Raw genomic sequence first — 25,172 nt, forward strand, 5'->3', positions numbered from 1 at the left:
TTCGTGTGGCACAGGTACAGAATTGACAAACTTTTTATACACTCGCATGTTTTAATTTATGACCCACTTTTGTACCTTCGCTAGAGACCTCACACTATGGTCACTGTGACAAGGTACATAAATGGGTCATAAATTAAAACATGCGAATGTATAAGCAAATTTTAACACATTCATTGCCACCCAGCCAAACAAGACATCCGCGCCAGGCCTCAAAAATTTCGTCATATAAAACTGTAGTACCACGATCCCGACTATCGGGTCGTCCGGCCTGGGAACGAAATCATAAAATACCCGATAGTCGGGTTTTCGGCACTAAATGTGTTAACAGAGCAGAAATCCCCTGTTTAATGACGTGAAATGTAAATACCCACATTCAGTGTCAGCGCGAGCTACGCGCTACGAGCGTAGCCGATAACACGGGAAAAACCGTATGTAGCGAAAAGTGCCTATGAACAGTGAACTCTCCCAGCGAGTCGCTGGCAGTTAATGTGTTAAGCTTCCAATGTAGCCCTCAAGATGGCAAAACCTATAGGTTTTCTGTACCTATTAGAAATAATGTGACAGGCTAAGATAAGATTTCGTTTAAATCCTCAGGTATAAATCCTCTGTCCAAGATCAAAGACTTCGACGTGTTCAAGCCTGAGAGCGTGTGGGGCGTGGCCAAGCTGGCCTGGGGACTCTCCGCCATTGGCAATCTCCTGGTTGATCAGGTAAAATCTTACTACCTTCTCTTTTAGGCTAGATTTATTGCAGGTATAAGAGCGTTTTCCAAAAAAAGTGTACATGTCATTCATGTCTTCAAAATATTGACTTCTTGGGCTCATTTTACTCAGAATCATTTGTACATTCACGCCTCATACATGAAAAAATGTGTCCCAAAATTTTGTATGAAAAAAAAATTTTCCAGTGCGTCACGTTCATACAAATAAAAAAAAAATTTATACAAGAATGTGACGATCAGGAAAGGAAATTTTTGGACACATTTTTTTATGTATGAGGCGTGAATGTACAAATGATTCTGAGTAAATTGAGCCCAAGAAGTCAATATTTTGAAGACATGAATGAAATGTACACTTTTTTTGGAAAACGCTCATAAATAAAGCTGGCCTGTAGGACTAAGATGGCCGGCTCTTTATCATTTGTCACCATGGCTGTCACGTTCTAACAAATATGTAAGTGCGAAAGTGACGCATAGCATGACAGGTGATAAAAATGCGACCTCACTCCGCCATTGGCAATCTCCTGGTTGATCAATAAAAACTCCTGATATTTATAACATGCCGATTGCTTACGCTCCGAGGCGATCGAAACGCAACCGTCACTGTCGCACTAATATGGAAGAGAGATAGAGAGATACAAATCGTTTCGTTGTATTAAATATAAATCGTAGCGATAGCGATTGTCACCTTGGCTCGGCCGGCTGACCTACGAAACTACCGAAGCTTCCTCGAACGTCAAACGCATGCCTACTCAAAAACCTTGGTGTTAAAAACGGAAAGGTCCGGTATACCTTCAGAGTTTTCAAAGGGGTTTTGCCTAACGCAAAGCCTATCAATGAAGACATATTAACTCACATTTATAGACGGGTCTATCGCGAAATTTATACACACAGTATGTATGGGTTTTCGCGATAGATCGTCTATAAATGTGAGTTAAGGCTGATTTAGATGGCGCGCGAACTCGCATGCGATTTTAGTTACATTGCGGACTGTTGGTTACGTCCAATTCAACCGACCAATCAAGACCCGCAATGTAATGAAACTTGCATGCGAGTTCTCGCATCGTCTAAATGAGCCCTTAATATGTGATTAATGAAGAGTTTTTGGTATTCCATGCTTCAAAAAGTAATTTGAACTCACGTTTTCAGGCAACCCAATCCGACGGCCGCGTGGTTGAACGCGCCCGCGCCTGGTGTTCAACACTCGGCGTCCCCTACTACCGGTTCTCGCCCCCCATGTCGAAGGACGTCGCCATGGACGAGCGCTCGGACGAGCTGCTGGTGCGCATGCTGTGGGAGACGCACGCGTACATGCGCGAGCACAGGGACCGGGTCGCAGAGCTCGCGGCGCTGCTCGCCGAACCCGACTGTCAAGGTAGGGACATTGTTTATAATAACAATCCGACGGTCGCGTGGTGCTCCACGCTCGGCGTCCCTACTACCGGTTCTCGCCCCCCATGTCGAAGGACGTCGCCATGGACGAGCGCTCGGACGAGCTGCTGGTGCGCATGCTGTGGGAGACGCACGCGTACATGCGCGAGCACAGGGACCGGGTCGCAGAGCTCGCGGCGCTGCTCGCCGAACCCGACTGTCAAGGTAGGGACATTGTTTATAATAACAATCCGACGGTCGCGTGGTGCTCCACGCTCGGCGTCCCTACTACCGGTTCTCGCCCCCCATGTCGAAGGACGTCGCCATGGACGAGCGCTCGGACGAGCTGCTGGTGCGCATGCTGTGGGAGACGCACGCGTACATGCGCGAGCACAGGGACCGGGTCGCAGAGCTCGCGGCGCTGCTCGCCGAACCCGACTGTCAAGGTAGGGACATTGTTTATAATAACAATCCGACGGTCGCGTGGTGCTCCACGCTCGGCGTCCCTACTACCGGTTCTCGCCCCCCATGTCGAAGGACGTCGCCATGGACGAGCGCTCGGACGAGCTGCTGGTGCGCATGCTGTGGGAGACGCACGCGTACATGCGCGAGCACAGGGACCGGGTCGCAGAGCTCGCGGCGTTGCTCGCCGAACCCGACATTGTTTATAGTCAACTAGCGACACACCCCGGCTTCGCACGGGTTAACAAATTATACAAACCTTCCTCTTGAATCTCTCTATCTATTTAAAAAAAAACGCATCAAAATCCGTTGCGTAGGTTGTAGGTTTACAGATCTAAGCATACATACAGACAAACAGACAGAGGGAAGCGACTTTGTTTTATACTATGTAGTGAAGAGAATATATAGATAGCAATAGAGAGGTCCTGTCATAGTAAATTTTGTAGTCGCAGTAAATTTACTTCCATCTATCTATATTAAAACTCAAAATGAAAATGTATAAAACTATCAAAAACATGTGTATATATGGATAAATGATTTTATTATTTTTATATAATTTTGACCAATGTTCTTTCACTGATACCTACCTATGTGTTAAAATAGCATAGGCCAAAGGTGTGTGCGCCATTTATCCGAGAATGACTTTTTCTTGATTTCCGAGGCACGTTTTTTCCATAGACTTTATTCATCTTATTGGGACCGTGCACGATGGCAGCGCCGCCTAGCGTTCGCAACGTGGTCGGCGCTGTCAAATAACGAGCGCAACAAAATAAAGATTATTCCTTAAAAATATTTACTATAATATACTTAACAATGTGCGGAATCTATTCCTATTTCATGTTAAATACACTTGGTTTTTGCTTTAGTGAAAACAGTAAGAATTATCTGTGTATTTTATATTATTCGGTCAATTTTCTTCGTTGTTGTTTCGTTACAAATTCAATGAAAAAATGTATGTTTCACTATGTTTTGATGACTTACTTAGTGATCCTCTTCCTGGGGATACGTACGATGCTTGCAATTATAAAAACTTTGACCTTTTTCACAGGTTTTAATCAACATATTTTGTGTTAAAAATTTATGTTCTCCCGCTTTAGGCACAATGTCTGTTGTGACACTTGTGACAGACGACAGATAACCCTACGTGCCAAAAGTGTGCTTTTGACGGGCTTTCAATAACTAATATTACATTCACTTAATGTTGGTACACTGTATTAGCCATACTATTTTATTAACATACAAGAAAATCTCTGTGTTGACATAGACTAGATAAAATGTTTAGCCATTACGTTGTTAAGCCTGGAATAGTACTATATGATATAAAAGGCTAATATCTAGCTCGGCGTTGAAAATATATAAAACTTAATATTACTGTTTCGTCCAGTATTATTGCAGTTTACCACACAATAGCTATCGTGACCCATTTTTATCGTAAGTGTGATTATAAAGCTAAAATAACTGAGAAGTATGGGAATTGACAGAAACAAAGTTACCAAACTTGTCAGTATTGGCCACATCAAGCGCTGCGATCGTTTCGGCTTCCCCTAGCACCCGCTTTGCACGGAGCGAATACGTAGTTACATATGTCTTTGGTATAGTGCAATGTAGAATTTCAACTTTAGCATTCCGATTTAAGGTTCAACATTAGAATGCACTTTCGTGAAATGTGATTTGCCTTGAAATGAATCAGCAAAGCTGGAATCATTGGAATATATTTGGATTTTTTGGGAAAACGTTGTAGATTGGTACGGCCAGAAAAGGGTCAATAGTTTGATGGTGCTGTTAAACTGGCTGACAAAGGAACTGAACAATTGAGAGCCAGAAATATCCTCCTAAGGCCCAAGCTCCTACCTATAGTACCTATTTAGTTCGATGTAATTTAAACCATGTTCAGTTGGAACAGAGTCGCTTTTGCTTTGTTTTGTTCAATTTTCAAACAACGCAAAATCAACTCTATTTCCTACAATTTAGGTTCAAATTTCAGTGGCAAATTTTGGATGTTTCGTTTGTATGGCTACGCCATAAGAGGATATTAGCGTCGAGAAGAAAATTACGACATTCACGATGATAATGACATGACAATAACGACGTTGACATTGATAATGACGAATGACGATGTTGACCATTATAATAATGACAACGTCGACATCAGATTTTTTTCTCCAAAGTTAAATCCAAAATACCATGCACTGAATAGGGTATTTTCCTGTATATAAAAAAATATTTCACACTATGCAGATAATTATTATCTATACATATAATAAAGCTGAAGAGGGTCGAAAGTCTGTACATGGAAGATATTCGAAAAAAAGTTGGTTGGGGATACTTAGAATCGATAACAGAACACGTTCCAACAGTTTTTAGAATTTTTGTCTGTTTGTCTGTTTATCTGTTTATCTGTTTATCTGTTTGTCTGTTTATTTGACCGCGCATCACGTGAAAACGGCTGAACGGATTTTGATGCAAACTTTACTAATCTGTCAAGAAACTCCCAGGCCCTATTTTAGGCTAGAAAAATTCAACCCCTAAAAGGGGGGGTGGCCACTACACTCAATTAAGTTATGTTTGCACCTGAATCTTATGGCGCTAACTTAAGAAAGTGGTGCACACTTTTTTTTTGTGAATGTACTTTGTAAAAAAAACAACATTTTTCTTAGTCAATGTCAAACGTCTTTGCAAATACATATTAAATCACATTTATAGACGGGTCTATCGCGGGTTTATTGACAATAATTAACATTATGTGAAGTGGGTGGTTTGAAAATATGATGTCTACCCCAAACTTTTTCATACACTTTTCGTCGGGTAGTTGCACAAATCTCTGTTTTGACATTTTGTTGGGACATCAGTTAGCCGCGACCATGACCAGTGAAACCTGTGTCGAAACGTCGGTAAATAAAGGTAATAAAATAAATTTCGAGATAGGTCTATAAATGTGAGTTAATATGTGTTCGAAACGCGAAAGTTTTTAAATAGGTATTAAGTAATTGTAAATGTCAAACAATTTGGGACTTGCATTTTAAACGCGTTACCATACCTATCCGAAAAAAACTAATTTTTCGCGAAATTCTCGCAATGTATTGAGGTTACAAGGTAGCACGGTCTCAGGAATCTGAGGAAGAATCGGAGACGTTCACGCAGTGCGAAGAACGGTTGACCGCTCAGCGGATTCGCACGACAGACGCGCTCGACGGTAAGTACTGCGGTGCATCAGCGGGTACTGGAGAGCCCAGCACACACATTAACCTACATTAATACTATTGTTCTGTGTTTAAGCACTGACAGCCTGGACGCTTCGGGCCTTCCTCCCTACGCGGAGCTCGGCCTTGGGCCTTCGCCCTTAGACAGTTATACTATTGTTCTGTGATTAAGCACTGACATCCAGGACGCTTCGTGCCTTCGGCCCTACGCGGAGCTCGGCCTTCGGCTTTCGCATTAGATATCCACACCAAAATTCAACCATTGCGGCGGTGTCCCTGACATAGCCTCTCTCAATTTTTTCTATCAAAAAAATTCGCGCTCGCTACGCTCGCGTTTTTAACTTTTAAGGTTAAGCCTACTTTGATAAAGGTGGCATTCTGGGCACCCTACCGAGCGACTACTACTACGACTGACACTTCGGGCCTTCGGCTCTAAGCGGAGCTCGGCCTTCGGCTTTCGCATTTAGACACTGATACCATTGTTCTGTGATTAAGCACTGGCATCCTGGACGCTTCGGGCCTTCGGCCCTACATGGCTCGGCCTTCGGCTTTCGCATTAGATATCCACACCAAAATTTCACGTAAACCACTGCGACTATGTCCCTGACATAGCCTCTCTAATTTTGTTTCTATCAAAAAAAATTCGCGCTCGCTACGCTCGCGTTTTTAATACAATTTTAAAGGTTAAGCCTAATCTGATAAAGATGGCATTCTGGGCACCCTACCGAGCGACTACTACTACGACTTAAGCACTGACATCCTGGACGCTTCGGGCCTTTGGCCCTACGCGGAGCTCGGCCTTCGGCTTTCGCATTAGATATCCACACCAAAATTTCACGTAAACCACTGCGGCTATGTCCCTGACATAGCCTCTCTAATTTTTTTTCTATCAAAAAAAATTCGCGCTCGCTACGCTCGCGTTTTTAATACGGTTTTATAGGTTAAGCCTAATTTGATAAAGGTGGCATTCTGGGCACCCTATCGAGCGACTACTACTACGACTTAAACACTTACATCCTGGACGCTTCGGGCCTTTGGCCCTACGCGGAGCTCGGCCTTCGGCCTTCGCATTTAGACACTGATACTATTGTTCTGTGCTTAAGTACTGACAGCCTGGACGCTTCGGGCCTTCGGCCCTACATGGAGCTCGGCCTTCGGCTTTCGCATTAGATATCCACGCCAACGTTTCACGTAAACCATTGCGGCTGTGTCCCTGACAACATTACTCCCATCTTTCAATTTTTTTTCTATCAAAAAAAATTCGCGCTCGCTGCGCTCGCGTTTTTAATACGATTTTAAGGGTTAAGCCCTACTTTCATAAAGATGGCATTCTGGGCACCCTACCAAGCGACTACGACTTAGGCCAATTTATAATTAAACATTTTTTTACACTGTTAAAAGTAATCCCCGGTACATACATATATGTAGATATTTAGTTGTGCATACATAAACATAACTGTAAATAAAGTGTAAATACTCGGCCTCAAGTTTTTGATATTTATAATATTCTCCTTTCCTGTAATCTTACTTCTAACTAATATAATATTAGACCTAAATTCGAAAGTTTGTTAGGAAGTATGGATTTCTATGTGTATAAATCTTAATTTTTCATGCTCAGAATGATTTGACTGGAGGACAGAATTGGATGATATTTGCTATGGACATGTTTTGGATAGGTACACTCAAGAACGTAAAAATACAAAAGTAGTACTGTATTGTCCGTTATACACCTTTTTTTTTTTTTTTAAGAGGGGAAATGCTTTAAGCATACCACCCGGCGCGGGGACGGGCCGGGATGGTTATGTGGGACTCCCTGTTGTGAGCTAATGAGACCCCAGGTTTACCCACTAAAACCCCTCTGTTGCCGCCTCGCTGCTATAAGGCGAGGTCCCAGGAACGCCGAAGTACTCTTCCGCAACCTCGCCAGCGGCCGTCCGGACTCGGACCCGACTCTTGGGGAAATCACCCCTTCACCTCATTGGGCGCGTTGGCTACACATCGCGCCTGCCCACGCAGGGGTCCGTTATACACCTACTATAACTCTGTGTCGTTTAAATCACGTCTAATATTGGAATAAGGGCGAAAAAAACTATTCGTTTTGGAGTGTAGTTTTGTTTAGTGGTAAGTACCTACCTAATTGTAAAATATTTTATCTGGACTTCAGTCCGCTAATCGTATCCATCTGTCAACTTTACTTCAAGTTCCGCCTCCAGGGGAGAGAAAGAGAAATTAGGGATGAATTAGCTTACTGACACAGACCGAATTCCACGCGGGCGGAGCCGCGGGCACAGCTAGTAAAAACATATATACTTAGCAGTTATTTTTAAACACAAGTTCTATTTAATAAATCGGATAGAAATATAAAAAGTAGGCGAGTTGACCGTGACGTCACGATGTAATGTTTCATATAAATTCCATATTAGCAAATCGTTTTGTCAGTTCTAAAAAAGAAACTGATTTGACTAGTAGGAAAATACCCTTTTTTGGAAGTAAAAGTTAATTACCACTAATTTTGAGGTTAGAAAAGTTCTAATCTTTAAAAGACGGGGTATAGAGCGTATGTCCAAAGGTTTCAAATATGAATAGATTTTTACATTTGTATTTTTTTTTTGTTTCAGAGTCCCAAAGGGAAAAAATGTTATTCTGAAACCGTGTGAGTACCATAAATACTTTACAGATGGAGTGTAACTAACTGGCGGAAATAGACTAACTTAAATATTATGGACATTGACTTATATCTCAGGACAGGCCTTCCGTGTACTAAGAATGGTACGAGTTCAGCGGTGTCACTCACGAATTCGAGCCAGTCGTGCACTCTAACGCAACTAGTTGCGACCAATCGCGCGCGTGATGCGAACTCATCAACCAATCGCGTTGTAGCGGTGTCACACCGCTGTGTTGGCCACATTCATGCCCCATTCTTATTGCCCGTAAGGTCAGTCCTGAGATATATATACGTCAATGATTATGGATTAATTCTGTTTATAGGAAAGTTATACATACGTTTAGTGAAATGTATTTTGTTGCTATGTAAATGATATATATGATAATATTTTACCTATGTTGTATGTTTGTAGTCGCAACACAAGTTACAGGTAGCTATCGCATACCATTTTGTTTAGTGTATTAATTAGGGTATTTAATAGTGGCAGATCTCTGTTTGTGCTGTGTGTTAAAGTTAACATTTTTGTTTTGCAATTTGTGTATATGAAATGAATTGCGAAAAAAACAATAAATACAGAAAGTTTAAATCCTTTGTACTTTAATGGCGTTATTCATAAACGCGTTACTGGCCTGAGTTAGCTAAGAATCGCTTGTCTTTATCTGTCATTTTGACTTATGTATTTGTTAGAAAGTGATAAAACATAATTTGACTAAATCAGGCCCGTAAAGGGGGCTTTCTGCTTTATTTATTCTGATCCAAAGGTTCTGCGTTCATTTTCGTTTTAGTTTCATAGGTCGTACGTAACTGTACAAATCTGTTAATTTAATTTATTATTTATGATCTGTTGTTTAGTAGATAATACACAGTTATGATTTTATTCTATAATATAACGGGTTATTATTAAACTAGTATAGGAATAACTTTAGTTTAGCATTTTTCACGAATTACAGCAAAATAATATGAAAATACAGTGTAAAGTTACTATGTATATTCTTTACTGACCAATGAAATTTTCTGACACATTTCTTACACTCTTATTCTAAAGTAATAAATTAATATTACGAATTTATATCTGAATAATAGTATTTTATGCAATCGTTGTTTAAAAGAGGTCAAAAAAGGCGAGTGGCGTGAGTAACAATTTGAGGCGAAGCCGAAAATTGTTAATAAAGACGCCACGAGTATTTTTTGACTTAGTTAAACAACGTTGCATACAATACTTTTTCTACGACCAAGCACTTACTTTGAAATAAAGTTGTACATTATCAAATATTTTTCATTCAAGAAGTAGCAAAGAATGCCGTACGGGCGGGAAAAGAATGAACGAAATAAAAAAAAACAAGTCTATGGTTCACTCATCTGTCAGAGATGACAGTTAAGATTAGGTTGGCAACAATGTATTTCATACAATATTTTTTAAGTGGTGATTACACGAAGTATCGTAAAAGTGCCAAAAAGATACTGCGTGTATGCACAAATACTTTTTTGGGGAATAGACTAAGGACTTGTCTTGACAACTATAAGATAAGGGTTTAAAGGTGTGTGCACGACCCTTTAAATGACAAATAAAAGTACGGGAGTAGAAAAAATATATAAACTATCGAGGATGAAGGAGGTTATAACGATCTTATGAATCACGATTAATTCACTTGACACAATGTAATCACTGATATTGATCTTTATCTATATAACTATAAGGATTCAATTTAATTGTATTCAATTGTAGCTCTTGTATTGTATACTAAGTGTGTACGTATCGCCAGCACAAACATCATTATGTGTAAACAGCTTTATTGTATCGAATATGATGAATGAAGAAATATATGTAAAAATTTAATAAAAAGTACTTATAAATGAATAACTATGTACCTACTGTGTTAACACATCAATAGTGATTTGAGATTTTGAAATACATATTCTTAGGTTTTAACCTTTTGAACGCCAATGACGGATATATTTTATCCTCCTAAGGCCCAAGGTCCTACCTGTAGTACCTTATTCAGTTCGATGTAATTTAAACCATGTTCAATTGGAACAGAGTAGCGTTTGCTTTGTTTCGTTACATTTTCAAACAACGCAAAATCAACTCTATTTCCTACAATTTAGGCTCAAATTTCAGTGGCAAATTTTGGATGTTTCGTTTGTATGGCTGGGCCTTAGGAGAATATGCCGCCCTGTAGGTCCAACGCCGATGACGGATGATTCCGTCACTGACCACAGAGCAACATAGACCTACGTGCGTGTGCATAAAGTTCAATTCTAGTTTTGACACTTCGGTGAAGTGGCGTCCGAGTGATAGCTTTTAAAGTGTCATTCTATGGCACTTGCTAACTATGTAAACAAACCGCCATATTAAAATTGTCTCTGAATGATTAGTTTACTAGTGACTTTTGTTTACATAGTAAGGTCCATAGAATGGCACTTTAACGTTTGACACGGCGACGAAAAGGTTTAATACAAATTAAAATTACTTGCGTAGATTCATGCTAAATAGGCGCCAGTCGTTGAGTTAAAACGTGCCCGTGATACGATGCAATAAAATAGGTACTTACATACTTAATTTTTGGCACAAATGTACCGCAATTTGCTATAAAGTGTACCTTGCAGATATTGCGTATGGTTAAATATGTATAATATAATATCGTACAATAGTTCATTGAAAGCAAATGGAAAGTAAAGTGTAATTCTATGGAATTTGCTAACTATGTAAACAAACCGCCATATTGAAACTGTCAATAAATATTAATTTACTAGTGACTTGTTTACATAGTTAGCAAGTTCCATAGAATGACACTTTATATTATATAATATATTAAGTAGTTGAAGTATTTTACATTAAATTTGTTCGTTTTTCCTAGATGCGAATTTTGTTAATTTATTACTATAGTTAGAGAAATTATTATGTCTCTTGATATGGTATCCATGACATACTAAGTTTAAGTATATTTACAAATTAATAATATTTAACGAAACAAATTACTTATGATTAAAAAAAAATATCTTTGTTTCTATCTAGCGCTACCGCCTTACCTACCCTAGCTACCTATTTATTATTATTTTAACAGCGAGTAATTCACTGGAGGTGAACGAGTTAACCGGTTAAACCTGGAGTTACCATGCTTACCAGTACAATTTGAGACTAGGTTAACGTTTTAACCGCTTAACCTTGGGTTAGTGGGATGGTGCAAGTGGAACTTAGCGGAATGGTGTGTGAGTAAAATGTGACACTACTCCTTTGTAATAAGGCCGAGGTATTCAAAAGTGTATGAACAGGCATTCTAACGCCTTGACAATGACAAATTGACAATAGATGTCAGCACCTTCGCCGCTCCGATATATTTGATGGCCACAGTAGCTAATTTATTGATGAAATGTTTGCTTGTTTAGTTTAAAAATTTATTTACCAAATTATATCGAAATTTTATTTGTAAGTAGTCATAAGATTTAAAATTATTCAAGGAGCAAATGTGATAAACCTAGTTACTTTTATACTGTTGCTCGGCTGATAACAATAAAAAGTGAAGTATCAATCATTTCTATTATTTTTTTTAAACACCCCAAAACTAGTTCTAGTGTGCGTAGTAATACTGGTATTACTTAATCGATCAAAACAGGCCTGTTCCCATCCCAAATAAACGCCCACATACAAGGTGGAACAAAAATAGTGGGGATCCGTGTATATTCGGTATCGTGTTCTGATACTTCTGATTAGGAAAAAGTAGAAGACATTTTTTTGACGCGAAAAACTTTTTCTATGGGGCAGGTCGTCCAAGCCGGGCAAAAAAATCAGCTTTTTTAGGGTTCCGTAGCCAAATGGCAAAAAACGGAACCCTTATAGATTCGTCATGTCTGTCTGTCTGTCTGTCTGTCTGTCTGTCTGTCCGTCTGTCTGTCCGTCCGTATGTCACAGCCACTTTTCTCCGAAACTATAAGAACTATACTGTTGAAACTTGGTAAGTAGATGTATTCTGTGAACCGCATTAAGATTTTCACACAAAAATAGAAAAAAAAAATACATTTTTGGGGTTCCCCATACTTCGAACTGAAACTCAAAAAATTTTTTTTCATCAAACCCATACGTGTGGGGTATCTATGGATAGGTCTTCAAAAATGATATTGAGGTTTCTAATATCATTTTTTTCTAAACTGTAGTTCGCGCGAGAGACACTTCCAAAGTGGTAAAATGTGTGTCCCCCCCCCTGTAACTTCTAAAATAAGAGAATGATAAAACTAAAAAAAATATATGATGTACATTACCATGTAAACTTCCACCGAAAATTGGTTTGAACGAGATCTAGTAAGTAGTTTTTTTTTATACGTCTTAAATCGCCTAAATACGGAACCCTTCATGGGCGAGTCCGACTCGCACTTGGCCGCTTTTTCTTAATACGGATTAATAAATACGGATCCCCTCGGACTATTTGTGTTGCACCTTGTATTGTATAATGCAATTATGGATACGCTGCGCCAATGCGCACGTCTTGTCTAAATAGTATGGTTGTCCTTTTTAAACAAATGGCATTTGTAGTAAGAACGAGGAGCAAGAAGTGACAGTACCTAGTTGACTTGCGTCGTCAAAGAGAACAAATACGTCCTTTACACGACGCATCGTGCCATGACGCGACGTCGTGTCGTGTTACGTGGCGACGTCGTGTCGTGGAAATATAAAAGCCAAGACACAATTACACGATGCGACGCCGTGTCATGGCACGACACGTCGCGACATCGTGTCACGTTGCGACGTCGCGTCGTGAACAATTACAATGTGCATTGACTTTATAATGCACTTTTTATAAACTTAATTAACGCGACCCGGACAATAATTTGAGCAATAGGTAATATCGTGCCATGACACGACGTCAAATCTGGTAATTGTGTTTTGGCCCTAAAGTTTTTTTAACTCGTAGGTAGGTACACCTTTTTTCTTGTAAATAAGTAGGTACAACAAATGGCAAATTAAAGATCACTATAAGTAGGTCAAATGATGATGATTAGTTGGTGATGAGAGCTGGGTGTATTGGGGATGGGGTGGGAGGAGGCTACCCAAGTTGCCCAAGACCGGAGTAAGTGGAAGAAATAATTCGAGTCCTCCACCCCAGCAGGGGATGGAAAGAAGAAGAATATTGGTCAAATGATTGTCCGGGTCGCGTTAATTAAGTACATTGGGCGTTTATACAATGTGCATTAAAGTCAATGCACATCGTAGACTTCCAAGACGTGATGTCGCTACGTGACACGACGTCGCATTTGTCATATAAACCTCAGATACTATCCTGTGTGGGTAGATGAATAATGATTCAGTCAAAGAGCATATAATCACTACGATTCAGTCTTACAATACAACCAGCTTACGTGTGTTATTTAATCCTCCGTCACAAAACATATTTTACATGGCGCAGCCGGTAGGATCCGACCCTACGCTCCCACAGGGAACCTGATATTGACACACGACACGACGTCGCATCGTGTAATTGTGTTTTGGCTCAAAGAGACGCACTGCGTCGCAGTTCTAAGCAAAGAGCGTATTTAATAATCACTACGTTCTACGTGAAATAGCCCTGATTATTACTCGTTTAGTGTGATTATGTGTAGGAATATAAATCGCATAAACTGGTAAAATGTTCAATTCATGTAAGTGCCTAAATATTACGCATTTTCCATAGGTACATTTTTTTTCGGTTTTCGGGGCTTAATAATAAATTACAGTTTTTAGAGACCTATTGGGCACTGAAGAGTCCCCTACAAAGGTAAAAGAAGTGCGTCCAGACAATTATGTTTCAAGGCCGATACATTACAGAGAAGATTCCATGTTATTATACGGCCCTAAAATCCAGGCTGGCAAGAATAATTCTATGGACAAATATTTTGATATTATATACAAGCCATCCACTCATATGTACAGGTAATGTTGTTTGCTTTTATTTATGTACCGTCTAACGGGGCTAGTGATGTGCCGTTCCCGGGTAAATTCCCTAGGTGGGATTAGTCCCGGAAACGTTCCCGGGAATGAAGAGAAAATAGGGGGATTTTGAATTTGTGCATAAATATTTTTTTTTCTCAAAAACTTATTCATAAATAATTTGAAATGACAATGCCATTTCACAACAACTCCCTGGATGTTTTTATGTATTTTGTTCAGCTACCTACATAGCTGACGGTGACCCTATTATTAAGTACGCTTCACACGCAATCCAATTATTTATTTTTATCCTCTCTAGCTTGTTTCGGTCAGAAAACCAAAAAAGTGCAGAACAGAAGTTTATGGTGTACAAAGAGAGAATACCAGTTTACATTAAAATAACTAAAGATGTAAGTATGAATACCACAAACCGTAGGTATACATATACTTAGGTTTACTTATTATTCACTTGTTAATATGTTATTTTAAGGCTTTTCTTAACAAATTATAATTTCCTAACTTATTTTCAGTGTACTATAGCAAGTCTCCAAAAGCTATGCGACACACTGGCCAAACACCATACATGGTCCATAGCCCACCTGGCAGCTCACTTCGGACTTTGCGAGATGTTTAATGACCCTGAGGTCCGGGCGCATATGAATGAGGTGGACCCGGCAACTGGAGCTACGCCGTTGATGGTAAAGATTTATAGTCTGTGCGGAAAGAGAAGAGTATGGGACCCAATACATCCCACGACTCTTCTCTTTCCGCACAGACTCTATCATAAATTTGACATTTATACACACTTTTTTCTTTTGCCTTTTGTTCTATTGTCTTTTGTTTCTAAAATATTTTGAGTATTGTTGCCAGGTGGCAGTGAAATCGTGCAACGTCCGCATGGTCCAAAGCCTGGTCTCTCTACAATGTCCGTTGGACACTGTCGATCTGGATGGAAACACCGTGTTCCATTACGCTGCGGCCAGCAACAAGGAGATTATCAATGTATGTATAGTCTGTCAAGCCATTTTGGTCAGTAGAAAAAAAAACATTCATTCAAACACTCAAAACCATAATTCGTTCTGTTCGTCATGCAAATACCATCGCCATACTAGCTGTATTGAAAAGTGACTAAGTACCTACCTATTTATCTTAGGACACCATCTGAAATTCTGAATAGACGATAAATTATATTTAATACTCTTTATTTCAATATCCAGGTGCTCGCAAGCAAATCAGGGTCGTCTCTCAACGTGTACAACAAGCAAGGATACACGCCATTACACATGTGCTGCCTCGCCAACGCGCCCGACTGCGTGCGAGCGTTGCTATTGGCTGGGGCCGATGTGAATCTGCCGGCTAGGCGGCAGTCAACTGTTTACTCAAGTGCTATATTAAGTATGTATATCGTCGCCTAGTACCCATAGTACAAGCTTTGCTTAGTTTGGGGCTAGGTTGATCTGTGTAAGATGTCCCCCAATATTTATTTATTTATTTATATACCTGGTTAGTGGTCATTACTGCAATGTACCATCGTCTATACACTGTTAACTGATAATAAATCTTACTGCAATGTTTTGCGAAGGCAGTGCATGCAGCCAATGGCCCGATTCATGCTCGGATACAGCCAGCAGCTTAGCATGTTTAAAGTGGTATGGCGAGCTCTGAATCAAATGCTCGTGATGTGTCTGGTCTGGACGCTTGCGGAATCATAGCGTGCTTGCCTGGCTTTTTCCGTCCGGTTTGGTTCGCGACCCAGGCCGATTCAGCGACCGCCAGGCACTACGCCATCAGTGGTTGAAGGTAAACGCCAAATACCACCAATGAGGGTGAGACTGCTGTGGACAGAAAGGCAGGAGCCACCTGTCGTGCGGATAACGTGACCGCAGTATTCTATCGGACAACTTGCCTGAGACCAACTGGAACTGAGTGTAATGTATGAATGAAGTAAATAACTAACAATATCCTGTCGTTTTAAGGTATCGTCGGCGACGTACTCCATGGAGCCAATCAACCCAAAGTCTACCAACAAGACATGAAACACGGCGGCACGCCTCTTCACTGGTCCGTCTCTCGCGAGGTCATCGAAGCCTTGGTGGACAAGAACTGTGACATTAATGCGTTGAACTTTGACGGCCGGACTGCGTTGCATGTCATGGTGTTCAGGGGGCGCCTGGAGTGTGCTATGGCGCTGTTATATAGAGGTCTGTATGTTTGTTTTAGAAAAAACATCTTGACTGTTGGTAAATATTTTTTGTTGGACATACACTAGACAGGCTACGAAAAACATAGTTTGGTCCACTGGGACCCACTGGGGTTGATGTTCAATTTTGACTGATCTAATTTGTTTCAGGCGCGGAACACTCCATAGCAGATAACGAAGGAAACACCCCTCTACACTTAGCCGTAAAGCAGACGAACATATCTTTAGTCGAAGCACTGATAGTCTTCGGTGCTGACTTACAAGCGCTGAATAATTCTGGATATACCGCTAGACATATGGTGCCCTGTGAAATGTCCAATAGTAACTACGACAAGATATTGTATGTGCTACACGCTGTAGGAGCTCAGAGGTTAGTTAACTAAAAAAACGTTGAAAACTCAACAATTTGGCTACAGCGGCAGACATATGTCCCTGTGAAATGTCTAGTAGTAACGATGATAAATTGATAATGATGTGGTGCTGGAGGAAAATGCTTGGGATATCCTGGACCGACTTTCGGACTAATGTCTCTAACCCTAAGGAACTCCGTAGCAGGATCCACTGAGGGTATAAGCCTCTTCCATCTTTTTCCATTTTTATCCAAACTAACCAAAAAAGAATGGCATCCTTCTTTGTCCCCAGGTGTTCGGCAGAAGTGACAGGCTGCGGCCCCGGCTGCGCAGCCCGCGGGAACTACGACGGCGTGCCCCCGCCCCGCGTGCCACATCCCGCCTGTCGTGACGTCATCAGCCACATGCTCAGCCTCGCGACCAGGGAGCGCGCCGCTAATTCACCCACTAGCCGCAAGCAGGGACGGTTTGTACTCATTGACAGTTTAATACCTTCGCCCCATCACTTCTATAGGTATCTCTGTCACTTTCATAGGTGTGTTATTATGAGAGCTCATTATAGATTTAAGCAATATTGTAAGCGTTCTGAATAAATTTATTTTCTTTCTTTTAGCCTCCTCTGCCTCGACGGCGGGGGTATCCGCGGTCTAGTCCTAGTCCAAATCCTAATCAACCTAGAAGCCACCATCGGCCGCCCCATCATCCACTGCTTCGACTGGGTAGCTGGCACCAGTACTGGAGGCATCCTAGCTTTAGCCCTCGCTAGTGGGAAGGATTTGAGAGAATGCCAAAGACTGTATTTCCGCATGAAGGAATACGCGTTCGTTGGTACGCGTCCGTATCCTTCAGAAGCGTTGGAGACCATATTGAAGGATAATTTAGGTAAGAATAGATCTTATTACGGCGGCCATACCCTTTAGAAGCATTAAAGATTTTAATTTTACGACTGAACAACTACTTTTCGACTGAATAAATGGTGCTAGCACAGGAGGCATCCTTGCTTTTGAGGAAAATGAGGAAAAAAATGAGCTGACCTGATGGCCAATCAAATTAGATCCAAACATAGCGTTTTGAGGAATTAATTCCCGCTTGCTGGAAATAACAAAACCAGCAAGTTGTACGAGGGGCGTTCAAAATATTCTCGGTATTGATATCTTACGACCTCTTCTAAAATTTCTTTCGTTACTGGCCGCTAAGGTTTATTCATTGACATTAAAAAAAAGTATAATTCGAACCGAGATAGTCTTTTGTTTTTCTGCAATTGCTGAACAAACATGAACATCATGTGCGAATTGACAATGTTAACTAAATTAGAACATCGATGCGTGATAAAATTCTTGACAAAACAGGGTAAAAATCAAAAAACCATAAAAGAGGAAATGGATTGTGTTTACCGTGAGTCTGCTCCTTCTTTATCTACCATTCAAAAGTGGTCAAGCGAGTTTAAACGCGGAAGGGAGAGTATTGAAGATGACCCTAGACCTGGCCGGCCTGTAGTAGCTACTTCACAAGAAAATATTGATAAAGTGGAAAAACTTATATTGGAAGATGGTCGAGTGAAGGTAAAATCTATAGCACAAGTAACCAATCTCTCTATTGGTACCGTACATGATATTATACATGACCATCTTAATATGTCAAAAGTAAGTGCAAGATGGGTTCCGCGAATGCTGACTCGGCTTCAAAAAGACATGCGTGTAGCTTGTTGTTCCGATTTTATTGACCTGTGCGGTGAAAATCCTGATGAGGTGCTGCAAAGAATAGTTACTGGAGATGAAACCTGGGTTCATCATTATGACCCAGAGAGTAAACAAGAGTCCATGCAGTGGCACATTAAGGGTTCAGCTCATCCCAAGAAGTTCAAGGTCATCCCTTCAGCTGGCAAGGTCATGGCCACGATATTTTGGGATTGTGAAGGAGTATTACTAATCGATTATAAAGAAAAAGGTGTAAATATCACAGGACAGTACTACGCTAACATTCTACGTCAATTAAAGGATGTAATTAAAGAAAAGAGGCGAGGAAAGTTAACCAAAGGTATTCTGCTTCTGCATGACAACGCCCCCGTCCATACTGCTCATATTGCCAAGGCAGCTATTGTTGAATGTGGGTTTAAAACTGTTACTCACCCTCCGTATAGTCCGGACTTAGCCCCCAGCGACTTCTTTTTGCTCCCCAATCTTAAAAAGGATCTGCGTGGAAATAAATTTTCTGACGATGAAGCATTGAAGGCGGCAGTGGAGGAGCATTTTTACACGAAAGATAAAAAATATTTTTACGAGGGATTAAAAAAAATAATTGATCGATCTTTTAAGTGTATGAACATAGGGGGGGAGTATATTGAAAAATAAAAATATCAAACTTTTCGTACTTGTTTGTTTTCATTCTCATACCGAGAATATTTTGAACACCCCTCGTATATGGGTGAATCAACTTTTTAGTATCACTCGTTGCCAAGGTTTTACGGTTACGGCTAGTTGTCCAGAGGGAAAACATCTCTATCTCGATTGAGAAACGGACAACGGGAAAGAATAACATCGCAAAAAAAGTTGATCAACACAGCATAGATGCAGTAGAGCCAGGATGCACTTTTGAACTCACTTTTATGTATTTTATAGGTACGGTGACCGTGATGGCGGACTATTAGGATTAACAATTTTTAGGGAGGAGAAAAATTTAGTAATCTGTAATTTTCACCCTCCATCCCCTATTAATCCCGCAGGCGCCCTGTTAGTAGGAGCGCGCGAAGCGAGCTCCAAATGTCGGGGTTCGCCCGATCTATTAGTGTGTAGAGCGCCGCAGGCGCCCTGTTAGCTGGAGCGCGTGAAGCGTGCCCTACCGTAAGTAAGGCCATCGAACAGTCTGGCACATATGGTAAGAAATTAAGTTTATGTCTTCAATATTGTGGTAATGATCATACTGATTATACTGATAGGTGATGCAATAGAAGATTTATGAAACGGCCAAGCCATAGTTTTTAAACCAAGTGAAAGATTAGTGAGATCTCACTGTGATAACTTTTTTACAGTAAAAGCTAGTGAGTCTTGGCCGCCAATTTTACATGAAATGTTTTTGGTGGGATTTTATAGGTACGGAAACCGTGATGGCGGACCTGACTCATCCCAAGCTGATGATCCTGGCGTTGTTGGCGGACAGGAAACCGGTAGACCTGCATATATTCAGGAACTACCAGTCAGCACAGGAAATCCTGGAGGCGCATGATAAGTTTAACCGTAAGTAAATAGGTAGTAGGTACATTATTGTCCACTCGGGGAAATTTGGCATTTTGCTGGTTGAGTATTAATTTTAAACTGAGGTTCGTTTATACTTTTAGAGGTTCGTTTAAATATTTAACACAAAGCCATCAAATGTTATTCCAGTCAGTCAGTAATATATATATTTGAACAAGTTTCGTGGTTTCCAGCGCGTGTGAGCGAAGGAGGCGAAGGGATAGGCCTGGTGTCACCCCCGCCGCCGAGCCAGCAGCTGGTGTGGCAGGCGGCCCGCGCCACCGGCGCCGCGCCCTCATACTTCACCGCCTCCGGCAGGTAACTCTCCAACTAGAAACATTTATGTGTCCCTGTCCAAGCAATTTTGTACTCGCTGATGTACCTTGAAACTTAGACAAACCAATCCGCGGATCAGCGTTCAAAAGGTTAAACGTCTAATACAGCCATTCTCAAAGTGTGTTCCGCGGAACCCTAGGGTTCCGCGACACCCCTGCAGGGGTTCCGCAAGAATTTAGAATAATAAAATAAGCATAATTATTATGCTTATTAATAAAAAAATACACTTCTAAAAACTATTGTTTTATTGTAGGGTTCCATCAAGTATTTCGCTTTCCAAAAGGGTTCCGTCAAAAAAAAAGATTGAGAACCGCTGGTCTAATATAATAAATAACTATTTCGTTCGCAGATATCTCGACGGCGGTTTAATAGCGAACAATCCTACGCTAGACGCATTATCGGAGCTCACAGAGATGAGGCTAGCTTTTAGAGCTACGGGACAAATCGAGGAAGCACGCAAGACTGACTTGAAAGTTGTTGTTTCGTGTGGCACAGGTATGGAACTCTCAAATTTTTCATAAATTTGGACACCTTACAAACAGCAACACTTTTAACTATCCATCGGTGGATCTTATTACAAAAGGCATAAGGTCCACAGATGGACAGTTCAGAGTGAGGGCGATGGAGTATACACAGAAAACTTAAACCTGACGCCTACAGTACAGTATTAGGGTTTGCTCCCGGGAAATACCAGAACCGAACGTACCGGGATTTCCCGGGATTTAGAGTCAAGCAAAGAAACGGGATTTCAAAATTTAAATTCCCGGTACTTTCGGGATTTTCGGGACTAACATTTCCGGTAAAATATTTGACTGTTTTTTGTTACTTAGCATGAAATATCATGTTTTTTTATTAAAGAAATATGTTCTATCTATCTAAGACTGACGCTAATACCTATTTTTACGGCTGGCCACAATATTAAAATCAAAACAAAAATAGTCAATGGGTTTGACAATGCCGACAACATAAAATTGCGTAATTTGAAACTTTAACGACATAAGTGTTTCTACGATAAAAAAAAACGATTAATATTTATTTGTATACTAAATACGAGAAAATAATAGAGGGAAATTTTGTAGATAGTAAAAATATGACATGTAGATTAGGATTAAACCAAAATTATATTATTTAGTAGTATAGTACGCAGAGGCAGTCCATATCACAGTTAATATAGGCAATGATTGTGTGGCTTATATTAAAGACATATATTATCGTAAAAAAGAAGTGTGTGTACCTTCACTATGGTACTTTTTATATTGTGCCAATGTTTAGAGAAAGATTCGTGGTCGTTTTGCGCTTTTTTTACTGAAAATTAAAATAAACACTGTTTTTTTATGGTAGTCCCGAAAGTACCAAAAATACCGGGAAATCCCGGTTCCAATTTTGCCCAGTACCGAAAATCCCGGTTCTTTTAAAAAGTACCGGTTCTGCAATCCCTAATAAGTATGTAGAAATGATGTAAAATAAGATATCGTTTAAATCCTCAGGTACAAACCCACTGTGCAAGATCAGAGAGATCGACGTGTCTAAGCCCGATACCGTGTGGGGCATGGCCAAGCTGGCCTTTGGACTCTCCAATATTGGAACCCTCCTGGTTGATCAGGTTGATAAAATCTCTTACTTCCCTCTTAGACTATGTTAGCCTGGAGACTTCGCCATTGGAAACCTAGTCTATCAGGTGAAATCTTCTTACTTTCTCCTCTCCTTGTGGGCGTTAGTGGACATTTTAGGTGCAATCTGCTCTGTCGTTTAAATCTACCTACTACCGCTAAAAATTCATCGATTCGAACTTGCGGTCTTCTGAGATATCGATCCAATAGCTATAACTGCTTTTACTCTACGCATAGAACTCAAAAAGCGTTTTCAAACTCACCGAACAGTGTTAGAAGATTAAATTGATTTTTTTTTCAGGCAACACAATCCGACGGCCGCGTAGTCGACCGCGCCCGCGCCTGGTGTTCCTCACTCGGCGTCCCCTACTACCGTTTCTCACCATCAATGTCGAACGACGTGGCCATGGATGAGCGTTCGGACGAGTTGCTGGTGCGCATGTTGTGGGAGACGCACGCGTACATGCGCGAGCATCGCGATGGCATCGCTGACCTCACGGCGTTGCTAGCCGAGCCCGTGTGATGAGGTAGGGTGAGGTTTGAGGAGTCTGAGGTTAGGGGTTGAGTTTGGGGCTTGACGGGTCGGGGTTTGAAGGGCTGGATGGTTGGCTGGTGTGTTAGTCAAGTTGACGGGTATGAGACTGAGGGGTCGAGAGGTTAGGAGTTGAGGGGTTGGAAGTTAGGAGTCAAGGGACATATAAGAGTAGTTGAAATATTTTACATAAATTTGTTGGTTTTTCCTAGATATGAATAGGTATTGTTAATTTATTAAAGTGTGAAAAAAATATTACGAATATGGTACAAAATTGCTGTATTATAATAAAATTAAGACCTGCAGGCCGTCTTGACGGGAGGCGCGTGAGCTCTTCCTAGAGCTAGGCAGGCAGCTTAGGGAAAAGGGCAATGTCACCCGTTGTGGGTCATAGCTAGTCCAACAGGTCTCCATCGCCATACAGCGGGGCTAGGCTGCTAGTGTGATGGGGACGTAGGGCCCGGCATGGCGCAGATCGAGTTAAAACTCAAAACCTAAAGGTTAGTGCTTTCTATCATATCTTTGTTATATCCTTAAATACATATATAAAGTAGCGGGTTACATTAATGTTGTAAAGTTTATAAAATTAATAAGGTGTATTCAGCAGGTATTCAGGTAATTCCGAAGTTGAACTGTACTACTGTAGAAGTCAAATATATGTTATAATGTTGACACTACTAAGAATAAAAATGTAGGCGTACTTACTTGACGTCGATTATACAAATGATTTTAAAAGGAACGGCACCAATACGAAGGTTCGCAATCTCACACCGCTACTTTCCTCGTCATGTCATGTGGACATAATAATAATAACATATACTAATCTATGATGTGGATGATTACCCAGACACGCTTGTCATTTTGTAGGTAATTTATGAATGAATTACTGTAGACAAGCTACAAGGCCTACAAGCTAGAGTTAAAGTACTGAACATGTTTGTGTAGTTGAAATTTATTTATTACCAAATAATTTGGAAATTTTGCAAATGTGATAAGATAAACCTAGTTAATTTTACTGTTGCTCGGCTGATCTGATAACAATAAAAAGTGAAGTCTCAATCATCTCTATTATTTTTAAAAATACCCCCTAAACTAGTTTTTAAGGTAGCTTAATAAATCCATAAATTCTTACTTTCATAAAATGGATATGTAAAAATATATCCTTCGGCCTTCGGACTGTTAACGAATAATTAATTCATATTTTACGGTAAAATATTTTTAGATCAATATTTAATTCTAGGAAATCAGGAAATACATTTGGGAGAAAATACATATAAAGACAATCATATTGAAAAGCATTTTTATTTCTTTATAATAAAACATTACTCTAATGGAGGCTTATACAAAGACTCAATAATATCACATTTCTGATGTGGATATTATCAATCCACGAACTAAACTATTACTAAACTAAAACTACCCTATCATTTGCCACTAAGTACCAACAATAAGTTTTAGGCTGTGTAGCATCACTAACCTAATCATTGCATCTCAAGTGCCTCTTCTTCGAAAATGAAAACAAAATATAAGTACATTTTATAAGTAGCAGCAATTGAGATTCTAAAATTAGTTTAAATTCCGTTTTAGAATTCATTGTTTCAATAAATATTACTGAGGTGATAAATTAAGTTATAGGAACATTATTTCTTAAATTATAAACCGAAAAGGATAAGTTTTAAGGCCCATATAAATAAAATGTAAGTTAGCATGATTAGCGTCGAAGCAGAAATCTTAGGCACTCCATAGAGATGTATATTCTCTACTTGTACTGTAGGAACATATTCAAAGATTTTGTTCTTTTCACAAAACATACTAAATTTGAGTCTTATTCTGTTTAGACTTTGGTTTACACAAGTTTTAAAACTCGTGACGGTTAAAATTTAATTTATTAAATTTTTGAAGAGACATGTAAGGTAAATATTTTGGCGCATCATTTTATACAAAATAGACTTATATTTAGTAATTTTCATACAAGGCATTGAAACTAGACTATAGCAGTTAAATACGTGACAAATCTATTGACTATTACGACAATGCGTATTATAGTCAATAAACTATTGTACATTCAGCATTGCAGTAGACACGATCGGAACATTAGTATTTAATAGGTCTTTTGAAATTTTAAGACAATTACTCATTATTATTTAACATGTATTCAGAAACAGATATGTACTTCTATAAGTTGATCTAAGCACCTAAGATAGGAATAAGACATTCTCTTTTTATTTAACAATTTAACATGGGCTTTGTTCGTTTAAGTACTTACAGAAAACTGCAAATACCAAAAAGTTAGTATTTTCTAGCCAAGTTATGGCTAAGTATCAGTAAATAAGACATTTTCTATACGAGAGGCATGTTCTGAAGAAAACTACATATAAATATAATTAGTTCACAGTACGCAAGTTCCCGAAAGTTTTCAAAAATAATATAATTTCTACTCTAATAACAAGTAGGTAATAAGTTTCATTTTAAATGGAAAATTTCATTCCCCCTACAAAAATGTGTGAAGTTCCGAAATTTATCCATGTGATAAATTTTGAAACTGAAAACATTCCGAAGGCTATCAGTAGGCCATACATAGAAGAGTTTATGGTATTTT

General features: G+C 39.9%; 1 protein-coding gene across 1 annotated transcript in view; it reads left to right on the forward strand.

The window, feature by feature from the left end:
- Window positions 1-22,564, forward strand: part of LOC134652312 (85/88 kDa calcium-independent phospholipase A2) — a 41,313-nt gene extending 18,749 nt beyond the window's left edge. The window contains exons 7-15 of the mRNA XM_063507484.1: window positions 16,292-16,516; window positions 16,666-16,885; window positions 17,158-17,331; window positions 17,479-17,747; window positions 19,955-20,098; window positions 20,290-20,413; window positions 20,781-20,926; window positions 21,919-22,034; window positions 22,343-22,564. Coding sequence (XP_063363554.1) covers window positions 16,292-16,516; window positions 16,666-16,885; window positions 17,158-17,331; window positions 17,479-17,747; window positions 19,955-20,098; window positions 20,290-20,413; window positions 20,781-20,926; window positions 21,919-22,034; window positions 22,343-22,564 — 1,640 coding nt within the window. The remainder of the gene's footprint in view (window positions 1-16,291; window positions 16,517-16,665; window positions 16,886-17,157; window positions 17,332-17,478; window positions 17,748-19,954; window positions 20,099-20,289; window positions 20,414-20,780; window positions 20,927-21,918; window positions 22,035-22,342) is intronic.
- Window positions 22,565-25,172: the final 2,608 nt, after the last annotated feature.

This window comes from Cydia amplana, chromosome 11, assembly GCF_948474715.1.
Source record: "Cydia amplana chromosome 11, ilCydAmpl1.1, whole genome shotgun sequence".
Classification (NCBI taxonomy): domain Eukaryota; kingdom Metazoa; phylum Arthropoda; class Insecta; order Lepidoptera; family Tortricidae; genus Cydia; species Cydia amplana.